Here is a 12,592-nt window from a genome sequence, read left to right on the forward strand (position 1 = left end):
CAAGTGTTTCAAGAGGGCAGGCTTCGTGCGCAATGCAGAGGCTCTGGAAGACGATGAGCAGAGCGACACGTCACTCGCCAATGAGACCCTCAACACTGACGACGTGTGGTCCCGCCTCGTTGACAGCAACTTTGTAACCACCACCGACACTTTCCAAGAATTTGTCGATGCCGGGGAGTCGGAGCTTTCTGTCTGCGAGGAAGCGAGCACAGATGACGCGATCGTTGCAGCGGTGCGCGGTAGTGCGGAGGTTGCAACGGACGACGAGTCGGACGGCGAAGACGATGTCGACCCGACGCCAGAACCAGATTTCCCGTGCAAAGACACATTGGAATACCTAGCTAAAGTGAAAACGTACTGCGCGAAAAACAGTTTGAGCGAGAAATCGCTTCAGTGCTTAAGCTTTGTGGAGGATGAAATTGTTCGCAGCGCTGTTCGCAAGCATAGCCAGACCAAAATAACGACGTTCTTCCGCTGATGCCGGACTTGAGAACTTTGTTTCCGAGCGGTGTTGTGATTGTGTTGAATGTGTCTGTGAGTGAAAAGTGTAGTAAATTGCTTTTGAAAGGTGGGTTGCCCTTTTGACATAGGCAAAGGCCGAAAAAAGCATGCTTTGGTTATAACGCGGTACCCCTTATAGCGCGGATTTTTACAACTCCCGTGACTTACGTTATAAGCGGTCTACACTGTATATAAGCACCCAAATTTTTAAATAGTTGTGGGAAAGCAGCAGATATTTTCCGGTATGGAACTGCAAGAAGTATGAATTAACCAAATTATGGCGTTTGAATTAAGAGGCTTTTAAATACACTGAAAGAATAGAGGGCCAACCAAAAATTTGAATTTCGTTTGAACTAACCGAAAGTATGAATTATCAGAGTCTGAATTATCATGAGTCTATTGTATGCACAGTAACTGCAAATTGCATAAAATGGATAGATCATTATTCACCTGACGATTGCCCAGCAACATAGAAAACTTACAAACGTCTCAGAAAGCAAGCTTTTCACTTGGAAAAAACATTTTATTAATTCAGGGGTTGAACCTGGCACCAACGGGTTTCTGGCACAGTTGCTCCACTACGACAACTTTTTCTGCTTTGTGGATTGCCACGAAACCAATTTGTCAAACACGAAACACATTTCTGGAATTTTCAGTCACCATTCGTCAAAGCATGCATTGTATACTGCACATTAAGAATACATTGACAATGACCACTACATGTAACATAGAGTATTCGCATTAATCAGTGGACACACAACACATTTCAACCAAGACTGCAGTGCAATAATTGTACATTATAACAAAGCTGTGAGCTGCTAAACAGCAACACGAAAACACAAGCTCAATGAGTGCATTAAGTTTATGATTAATATACTCTACATCTAAGCATCATGTTACACATGAAAAGCCTCACTTCATTAAAACAATTTGAATGTCTACACCCTCTAGCAAAAGTAAGTGTTTAAGCTCATAAATCCTGTCAGTGGGTCACACAAGACATGTCGTGCGAGTAGCTGTGTCGCCGAATTCCCGCCTATCAACAACAGCCTCAATCGAAAACGCAAGCCATTACTAGTACCTAATGAACTTCAATATTACAGTGAAAATATTCAAGTCAGTCGAAAAGGCAACACTCATCTACACTGAAATGTTGCCAACTGGTACATTACCTACCTTTAAACAATACAAAGCTTCTTAGTGACAGTACTTCCAGTGCATCACGCAGTTTTTGATACGACTCCAATCTTCTAATATTGCTACGATTAGTGGTTCATTTCAGAATTGAAACAGGCATATGATTATGCTTTTAATTGTCATTTTTAATACAATAAATGAGTTCCCATAGTCATTTCACCCCATCAGCCTCCATCTTTCCTTTTTTTTTAAGTTTATTTTCTCTGCAATTGTTTAAAAAGCCCTCAAGCCACAAAATACATGTACGAACACAATAAACTAAAATAAACATAACAGACACGAAAGCAGGAAGTGAAAGAGAGTTGTAATAAGAGCTCTATATGTTTACAGATAAAATGTAAGTACAGTTTGGCAGCCTGTGAATACGTTTAACAGCCTGACAAAGATATGCTAGGGATTAAACCAAAGCATCGCATGCAAACACCATTAACATCATTGCAAAATTAGGATTGACACAGTATACAAATTTTATAAAGTAGTTGGGCCATATTTACTAAACCTTACATCAATAAAGCGAGCAATAGTAAGAATGAGAAACCTAATTATTCTTACCCTTCCTTCTGGGTTCTTGTCGGGGTGATATTTCTGGGCAAGTCGAAAGTAGGCACGCCGAATAACCGAATCGTCTGACCTGCCCAACCAATGAGTAATAAGTTTAAAAACATGCTCCACACTTAATAACAACTTCTCTTTAGGAAAGGTTCACGATATCTTTCACAATGATTTTGTTATTATGCACATAATGTACTCCTTTAAAATACATTAATCATACAATAAGGTATCTTTTTCTTCAAATGAAAACTTTAAACAAAGTGTCAGCACAGAGTTTTCTTACATCATATGATGTCTTTAATGATCATATCTACACTCGTGACATCGTAACGACGATATAGAGAACAAAATTGGACAGAGTATGATACCAGCTGCAAAACGCTACACACAAACATAAAACCAACAGGTTTTTCTGGGTCTCTAAGTCACTTTCTGCAAGTTTGCCATATTCAGACCACAAAACCATGTGACCCAAGGGCAAGTTCTTCGAAGTAATTAGAGAAAGGGCCCAAAGTCAGCTGTTATTATTGGGAGGAACTAGAGCACACGACTTCTTACTGCACAGCAAGGCAACTTATTCAGCGTGATTAGTAAGTTCCTGATGACAGAATGACCACATCGTGAGATTGAAAAAATTGTTACAGGAAACTTCCACAATCTCGACTTTGGGGAGAACAAGGAAGTTAGCTTGAATTAAGCATTGAGAAAACAAAGAAGTGTACCTAACGTTACTTTTGATTCCCGAGTGAAAAAAAAAGTAAATGTGATGCCCTATTCACCACAGGCTCATTGCATATCAAAGCAAAGCGACATAAATCAAAACCAAGGCATACCATGGCATACCATGCATACTACAGAAGAGTTATCACTGAGGGAAGGAACAATTTGTACCTCTTCACGTACTTGTAAAATACAGTGTCCCTAACTGCCACGATGTCTACAGCCATGCCCAAATAACTTCAAACATGTAGCACAGTCACAAACAATATTAGGGGCAACAAAAAATTTTCGTTCAACGCTTTCCCTAGTATAGATGAGCTGGAATCACCCACGCTGAAGAACTGCTCCTGCAATGTAGCTGTCGAGCATACCTGATCATTTCCATGCAATTTTCCGTAGAATGAACAGATGGCATAACCCAGAACTTAAAATAACGCTTTCAAAGCTCGAATTTCTGCTGAAATGGTTTTGTATCTGACAGCCGGGATATAACAATGCCATCTTCCTTCGTGGGTATGCATTCCGTTGAAAACGGCAATTGAAAAAAGAAAAAGAAAACAACACTCAAAGCTTAATTTTGAAAGCTTTGGTAGACTTTCACAGCGAAAACAGTGTGCGGCTCTCATCGGACTCTGGAGTCGCACCTCTTCAAAGACTCACCGGCAAGAGACTCTCATGCAAGGATAGCATGTTGGCACATCAGTAGAGGACACTGATAACCATAAACCAGCCACAATGCTAAAGATATATTTTCCTTTTTTTTTCTGGTGAGAGGGCATCATAGCAGAGGACCCATCATAGGCATTGTTCCTCCAACTTTTACGAGCAATTTACAAAAGAAACTTCTCTTGGCAACCATGCATCTTCATAATGCAGTATAGGAAAGCCAATCTTCTGTCGAACATTCTTTAAACATTTTTTTAATGTTATGCTTATACTACATAAAATGGCTTTTACAAATATTAAGGTGCGACTCACAAAAAACTGAGGCAAACTAAAGGAACCTGTATCTTTCTATCTCATTCTGGCCATAAAACTAAGTACAGATTTCTCATTTGTGGATTCAGATTTGAGATGTCAACATGAAATAAGCAGTTTTTTTTTATTGGCCATTTAGTCTCTACTTTGATCCCACTGAATTGTCCGTCTCTACGTGCAGTTTCTCAAAAGCTTGCGAGTGCAGAATACCAACTTGTGTAAGCAAAAAACACGTAGCAGTTTCAGCATGGACCTCGCACAATCGCAAACAACCAGTAATACTTCGGCAAACCTGCAAGAAATGTTCCAACAACTCCACAAGGAAATGGATCTATCCATAAACAATCAGCTCATCCGGAAATTTGTCTTCCTGCGAATCAAAATTAACTACTCTTGCAATAAAAAGCAGAACTTTCCAGTCATTCAACTGAGCACGAAAAGTGGTGGAACTCCAAAGCGCTCACTTCTGTTCCTGTGTGACGCCCAAGGTTGCGCAGGCCTCCTCCATGGACAAAGGTGGCGGCTTGCGATCCAGCTCCTGCCGCCACCGCTCAAGCACATCGCGCAGCAGGGCTACCTGCATTAGCGAGCCATGACCTTTGTCAGCACAGCGCACTTGCACTTTTTAGCACAGAGCACAACCAGATGCACGGCTACAAACTACTGTACATTAAGTTGCGAACAAAAATTTCTCTGTGAGGAGTCCTTTAAAAATTGGTGCGGTAATAAATCACATATCAAGGTTGCCAGAATGCGACTAGGGCACGAAATTCAAGAAAAAAATCCTTGCCATGTTATGTTCTCTACTGACAGCCAACATAATTCTTTCTTAATATAATCCAATCAGTTTTTTTTTAATTGTAACAGGATAGCCCAGTAGGCTAATTGGTATCACATTGTGCTATAAATGTTTCTGCGCAAATAAACAACAAAGGACAAAAAAGAGGATTTGTGGTGTATGTTTCCCTTCATTCTACGTAGTTTCTGGCACTGAAGTTTTTTATATCATTATTTTCAAATAAAATTCGTTGAGCTAAACTTACTTGAGAACTGCTATTTAACACACATTCAACAACAACTGCCGAAAAATTTCAACATGACGCTATGCGGTCTGCACTCCAACACTGCTATGCTGAAATTCATCACGCACAGATTGAAGTTACAAGAACCTCGAGATGACTGCAGGATAAACTCCCGGCTTGGAGCACTACAAAATTTTTTACTGTCGCTGGTTTTTAGGAGCACTCACAGTTAATTTCAACTAATTCATTCTTTTTTACCATGCTAGTGACATTCAACAGCGTACACTTGGGATTCGAACGTCTTAAGTGCCAACCACTGGCACGCGTACGCTCGCGTCTACGTGTCAAAAGCGTCAAATGCGCCTCTCGGCGTCGGCGTCGGAGGGGCATACACGAGGAGGCGCGAGGGATCAAGCCAGGCTTGATATTTTTGCCACGCGTACGCTACGTCACCCCGCGTACAGCGGCGCCAACCAACCAGGGGCCGCGCGCCAACCAACCAGAGGCCGCGATGACTCCGAATGCTGTGCCTAATGGCCGCCGCTTCGAAGGCACGGCCGAGTGCTGAAAGCAAGCACGGAAACTACTCCGAACATTCCTGAATGAGTGCTTCATAGTCTAGAACGTCAATGACAGGACGAACGACTGCGAGTGCTACCAGCGTGACGTGGTTTCGTGCCGAGTTCGAGCGACGCCGACAAATCCAGGGAATTCCGGACGGCTGGCTTGCGCCGGTCCTGAGTGCAATCGTCGGCCGAACAAAAACATCGTACAGACTACTGGAGGATATCGATGTTCCTGTGCTTTTATCTGTGATTTTCTGTGCTGAAAACGAGTGTAAACAGACTTCGGAGGTTTGAAGCTCTCAGCATGAGCCCTCGCCTACCGTGGAGGCAATTCAGAGCGGTGTCATCTGCATCCAGCGTAGGCCTCTACCGTCTAGTTCGTATGAACCAGCACATGCGAAAAACATCGGCTGAACATACACGACGCCCGAAACATCGCGTAGTGCATACGGAGGAGTTTTTATCTGCACTGTGTTTTCAATCATCATCACTGAAAGCGAACCTCGCACTAGCCAGCACATTTCGGTTATGTGAAATCGTACGTACTCATACAAGTGTATTTGCGAATTGTATTACGCTAAAACATTCGTTGGCTTCGGTGCAAATTGTTTTCGTGTGTTGCCAAGCTAATGACAAGCGTGCGCTGGTTGGTAGCAGTGTGATGTGATTTCGTGTCGGGTACCAGTGACGCTGACACATTCAGCTGTCAGCGGTCTCATGTCCATTCATGTACAAGACAAACTCGAACGTGTGTTGCTGTGGTTATCGAAAAAGGAAATTGCATGATTAAGTGTTGCTGGTATTGCCTGCTATTTCACTTCTCTCTTGTTCTGCTTCTCTGCCACGTTTAGTAGCACATACGTTGTTTGGAGCTATTCTAACACACACACTCTTAATTTATGGTTCATTCTGATACTCATAGCTATAAGCATACAATGGCCCTTCTCCGTCGTTTTACAGTTTACTATAATATAACACGCGTTTTGTTTACAGCTGGACAGATAACTGAAAACCTTGTGAGAAGCACCGATTTGAAATCAGCTGCACGATGACACGATGGTATGAAGAGAAGGTCACCACATGTACGCACAGAATGAATGAAGGTGCACTAGTACTGTACTGCCCTTTGTGTAGAAGAAATGCAAAAAGTACCTCATGTGACTTATGAGACCTTTCAGAACTGTTCATGTATTTATCTGTTCCTCCAGACTGTAATGAGCTGAAGATATTATTACGGTTTCGAACATTGAATCTTTGTATGTATTTCGAAGGACTGCTTCATTTCTGTTCAGTTTATTTAGTATACGCATTAACTTGGACTATATATGCATGCACTTAAGCATATTCAAAACATCAAGATATTCAGTTTAGCTATGTTGGAAAACTTGCCAAAACTTCTGTACGGTGCTCTGGTACAATCCTATGACCGGTATCTGTCCCATAAAAAATTTTAGGCATGCTTTATTGCATTATAGGGTATTTTCACTATTGATGACATGTGAAAGCCTTCTACACAGTGCTTGGCTGCAATCTTGAAACCAATATCTGTTTCATCAAGAAGTGTCAGATGCATTTTGTAGATGTTAAAGGATATTTAAACTACCAGCAAAGTGTAGAAACTTTCAACACAGCACTGACCTGCAATCACAATGCAGCTTAGAAGCCATTTGTAGCGCTCTCTAACACGTTCAAATAAAGTTATCAAACACTGAAATGATGTACTTGGTTTGGTTCGTGATACCAGTGGGTCTGACTTTTTGGAGGCACTTGTATCATAATAATGTTCTATTTTTCTCATTTTTTACCAGGGTGCACTCAGGGGGTAGTGATATTTGTTTATGTTGGCACGCTTATTGTGATATTACTGTTTAAATGCTTTCATTTTGTACATATGTACACCACTCCTGCAGTAGCCTCACATTGGGCTGCCGTACTTGAAAATGAATATACCATCCAAAAGTGTTCCATGCTGCGCTCGCTTCCAATCTTATCACTAAGATCTGTTCAATCATCAAGTGTCGGGTGTGTTTTGTTGCATTGGAGAACATTTTGGCTGCCTTCCATACAGGGTTCAGTTCCAATATTATGACCGATATCTGCGACTTCATGAACAGTTATGTGTGATTTGTCGCTTTAGAGAATACTTTGACTAGAGACAACATCCAGAAGTCTTCCATACAGGGTTCAGTTCCGATATTATGACCAATATCTGATTTCATGAACAGCTGTGTGTGGTTTGTCACTTTAGAGAACACTTTTATTAAACACAACGTCCAGAGGTATTCCATACAGGGATCAGTTCCAATATTATGACTGATATCTGTGACTTCATGAACAGTTGTGTGTGATTTGTCGCTTTAGAGAATACTTTGACTAAAGAAAACGTTCATAAGTCTTCCATACAGGGTTCAATTCCAATATTATCACCGATATCTGTGACTTCATCAACAGTTGGGTGCGGTTTGTCACCTTAGAGAATACTTTGTTTAAAGACAACGTCCAGAGGTCTTGCTAGAAGGTTTCAGTTCTATTATTATGACCGATATCTGTCACATCATGAAGTGTCAGGCACAGTTAGTTGCATTAGAGCAGATTTCGACCATCGAAAATGCCCAAAGGCATTGTACACTGTATTTGGTTCCCATCTTATGACCAATATCTGTTGTACCAATAAGAACCACGTGTGCTTTATTGCATTCGAGGATATTTCTAACACACACATCAGCTGAAAGCCTGCTACTCTGGCCTCAATTGTAGTCTTATGACTTAAATCTGTCAGATCATGAAGTTTTAGGCATGATTATTAACAGATCATGAAGTTTTAGGCATGATTATTAAGCTGAGGGCTATAAAATATGAAGTGTAAATGTGCTGAAGGCACCAGCATATCCACAATATTATTAGTAAGTTTGGCAGTGCAGGTATAGGAACCCGGTATTTTTGTAAACCTGATTAGGAGGGCAGCCGCCGCCTCACTGACCGAAGAAAGGACGGAGGGGAGGGGGCTTAATGTCACTTTCATATATTAAGTAGCGAGGGGGCGCTAAGTCAGCCCCTCCCTGTTGTAGGAAGAGGGAGGGAGCACTGAGACAAACTTTTGCCCCCCCCCCCCCCCCCCCTTAAGGAGAACCCTGCACACGCCTATGATAGACGTACAGTATCCTAGACGCGAATTTTCATTCGCGGGAGCGGCGCACGCACCGATGTTGATTTCTGGTGCATACCGCTATAGTTACTTCGGGCATTGGGATGTCAATTACTTCTAAAATAGTCTAAACTGTGGTGGGTGAAGCACTGTCAACTTTTTAACGTGTTCTTATATCCTCTAAAACATACAAACCCGCTCCAGTTGAGAACGTGCCGTTCTGTGCTGAACTTAGACAGTTCTAAGCCAAAAGATCAAGCAACAATGTGCATTGGCCTTGGACGCATGGGCGTCAATGCGGTCGACGCGTGCCAGTAGTTGCGCGCCCTTTTCCTCCGCAGGCGCGACTAGATGCTTTTGACGCGTAGGCGCGGGCATATGCGTGCCAGTGGTTGGCACTTTAGGTTTCCCGTCCTGTAGCCCATAACATGATTATGAGAGATGCTGTAGTGGAGAGCTCCAGAAATTTTTGACTGTCTGGTGTACTTCTACCTGCACTGACCTCCACCGTTTCACTTCCATCATAATGCGACTATAGTAGCCAAGATAGAACCCACGACCTTCAGGCCCTTCCTTCTCGAAAACATTAACTGCCTCGGTCTCAGGGTACCCAATTGGGTAACGTTGTTTTAAGGGCTACAAATCACCATATTTCGATATCCACGTGTCCAAGTTTATCTTGCCACAATAAGCGTGAGTTGCTTTCGCTAAGCCCCAAGAATGGGGACCGTGTGTCTAGTCCTATTGAGAAAACTAGTGAATGAAAATGGCTGAGTGCTGCACAAGCGCTCTGCTGCGTCCTCCTGATAACTGAAAGCTTTTTTTTTTTTTTTTTTTTGTGGCATGAACAACAGCGTATCTAGTACATTCTTTTAACTGTGGATGCCCTGAAAATCGCATTGAAAGTCATTTCTGTCTGATACTTATCCTGCACGCAGTTATAGAGATTTAAGAAGTTCAGGGGTACCCAATTGGGTGGCATCACATTTTGAGACAGCCATTCAACTTTTGAGTTCTCTGTGTTTGGTCTTGAGGGCAGCAAGCCAAATAATACAGTTTTGCAAAAGCTCTTTAATTAGTGCATTCTTGAAACTGAGGGGGTTAACAAAGTAGAGGTGTGCGAATTTTCGACATTCCGAATATTTTTTAAATAGTGTTTGCTGTTCGATTCGATTCATACTGGAATTTCTACTATTCGAACCATTCGAACTTCCCAAAGACAAATGCAATGAACGTGCAACCAAAAGTGACCCCTTCATATCATTACCAGGCTTCACTTCAATACACCATCATATGACGGCAAAGCTGCCTTTCAGGTTCCGCGATGGTCGAACTTAAGGGGGGAGGTGGCGATCAAAAAAAACTTTTTTGTTTGTTGAGCTAGAGTAATGAAATTTGGCAGGTATACTGAAGAGTGTCTCGTATAGCTATATATGCAGTTTCATTGCGATACTTCGAGTAGTTTTCAAATTACACTATGTTACATAATCTGATGACATAGTCTGCTGGTGAAAAGCCTAGCATTGTAACAAAACATGCCAAGTGGTTTTGATCTTTACTCAAAAGAACACTACACAGGATGACATTATCAAAAATTGTCTATTCCTTCTAGTTTTTTTTACAAATAACATCCCCATCAGCTTCATGTATTGCATCAGAACTTCTCATGCACTAGTTAGCACATGCAAAAAAAACTAGGCCCTAAGCAAGGTAAAGAATAATGTCATCCTGTCAACAAGACTTCAAGGATTAAAAAAAAAAACAGCATCGAAATCGGTCCAGTCACTTCCACGCTACACTTTTCACAAGCAACACTAAGTGCCCAAAACACACTTCAGAAAAAATGGCTTTCAAAGTTTTTGTAGCACTTCACCTTCATCAAAATGCACCAGAACAGTAGTCTTTGGTGTCAATGCCTGCAGGTGGCCTTTTGGTCCTCTGTTTCTTCATCTGGTGCATGTTTGATGATTTTTTAGCCCGCTGGCTGTCCTTTTCTGCAGCCCTCTGGAGGGCAATGGCCCCAGGTTTTACACCTACTGCAGTGCAAATCTCGGTGTAGGCTCGCAAGCTGCCTGCATTGTACTTTGCAACAGCTTCATGCACTGCTGCTTCCACAGTGAAGAGGGAGGCATGCTGCTGCTTGGATATCAGTGACCAAATCACTGAGTGGAGGCTCTCGGCAGCATTTTGAGTCTTGTTGCCGCTACATCGAGCCAGCAGTTGAGGGTCGGAAAGGCGTTGGTAGATGGGCCGCAGTGCTTCTATAACCTTGCTAGGAAGGTTGTACTTGTGTGGAGGTGGTGACTTTCCTTCTGCTTCTGCTGAACGGTGCTTGCACCAGCTGAGGGCACCAAGAGGACACAGCTGATGATGGGGCTCGGCATCAGTGGATGAAATGTGGTGGAGTGTTGCCATCACCGCCCTTTGCATATCTTGCACATCTGTGTTGCTTCGCAGGGCTATGCCATATTAGCTGGTGAGCCTCTTTATAAGATATTGCGTAAGGCAAGATCTTATAGATCTTGCGTAGGCAAGATTCATAGACGTTCGTGGCGATATCAAGCACGGCTCCAAGCACGTCTGAATCGCATCACAAAAGCTTACTGACAGCACTCCATATGACCATGGGGTGCGCGGCCGCGTGGACAGTGCAGCCGGCACGTAATGCACTTGCCGGCGGCGTTCGATGACGATGCGCGAAGTGTGTAACTACGAAGACAAAAAATCGGCACGCACTGCACTTGGCATCGCATTTTCGAATGACGACGCGCGAAACTGCTAGCCGCTGTTCCGAGCGATCCTTGGCAGTGAAGGGGGGGGGGGGGGGGGGTGACGAGCTCGACTGTGTTGTCCGCTGCCGATGTGTAAAATACCCGTACGAGATTCAGAGGAGCTAGCGAGTAATGTGGTACATTCTTTGCGAAGAAGCACGTCGCCAAGAATGCGCTTGCACGTTGTTCATGCCCACAGTCTCGCTGTCAGCGGAGTTAGGCCTAAAGCCGACTCCGTTGACGCACCGCACTCGTAGACCGCCGCGCACCCGCTCGTAGTAATCTGATCGTGCATCCGGTGCGGCCACTCGTAGTAATCAGATCGTGCCGCCGCTCACAGCTTCGTTGCTTGCGAAGAAGCACGTCACCACGAATGCGCTAGCGCGTCGTTCCTGCCCGCAGTCTCGCTGTCGACGGAGCTAAAGACGACTCCGATGACGCGCGGCGCTCGTAGACCACGCTCCCGCTCGTAGTAACCTGATCGCGCATCCGCTTACTGCTCGTAACTAAAGCGTAGTGATATCTTAAGTGATTATCAAGCCATGAACACGTCACGAAGTGGCGATTTTCGAGAGCCATGTCCTCGCGACGCACAAGCAGCAGACGACGATCTCCCGGAGCGAGCATCGGGCCAATGGCGAGGCGAGCTGAGGCAACATGGCGGCCACGGCCAATCAAGGGTCTCAAAACGACCTTCAAACATTTGCTTTTTGATCGCTTGTTGTTAAAGGGAGGAGCCAGCTGAGGTGGGAAAGTTAAACACGAAGAAATGCTCTTTCCAATGAGCCCAAGAAGACGGCTCCCGGCCCAAGCATCGCGAAGCTATAATTTTTTGAAAATCGCCGTTTTCTCGCCATTTCCAGAAAAAGTTTTGCTACCTAGGTGGGTGAAACGAATTTTCCGAAGCACTTCTGCGCGGTTTTGAGCGTAGATATTTTGGAACCAGACAGAAAAAGGGTTCCAGAAACTGAAAACTTGAGTTTCAAAAAATCGATTTTTTTACAATTTTTCGCGATCCCAAAGCCGCGTCCCCCCTTATGGTGCATTCAGACGACGGATCGAATCCCGATGTGGCGGGACGGACGGCGCGTCATGTGACCTCACATCAGCGATTCCCCTCGTCCGCGACTCGTCCGCGCG

At 43.7% G+C, this 12,592-nt stretch overlaps 1 protein-coding gene across 1 annotated transcript in view; it reads right to left on the reverse strand.

The window, feature by feature from the left end:
- Rme-8 (receptor mediated endocytosis 8) overlaps positions 1-12,592 on the reverse strand; it is a 176,552-nt gene that overhangs the window by 78,697 nt on the left and 85,263 nt on the right. Inside the window, exons 27-28 of the mRNA XM_037425074.2 lie at positions 4,413-4,525; positions 2,251-2,329 (exon numbers count right to left, since the gene is read on the reverse strand). Of these exons, the coding sequence (XP_037280971.2) occupies positions 2,251-2,329; positions 4,413-4,525 (192 nt within the window). The remainder of the gene's footprint in view (positions 1-2,250; positions 2,330-4,412; positions 4,526-12,592) is intronic.

Source organism: Rhipicephalus microplus, chromosome 5, assembly GCF_043290135.1.
Source record: "Rhipicephalus microplus isolate Deutch F79 chromosome 5, USDA_Rmic, whole genome shotgun sequence".
Classification (NCBI taxonomy): Eukaryota; Metazoa; Arthropoda; class Arachnida; order Ixodida; family Ixodidae; genus Rhipicephalus; species Rhipicephalus microplus.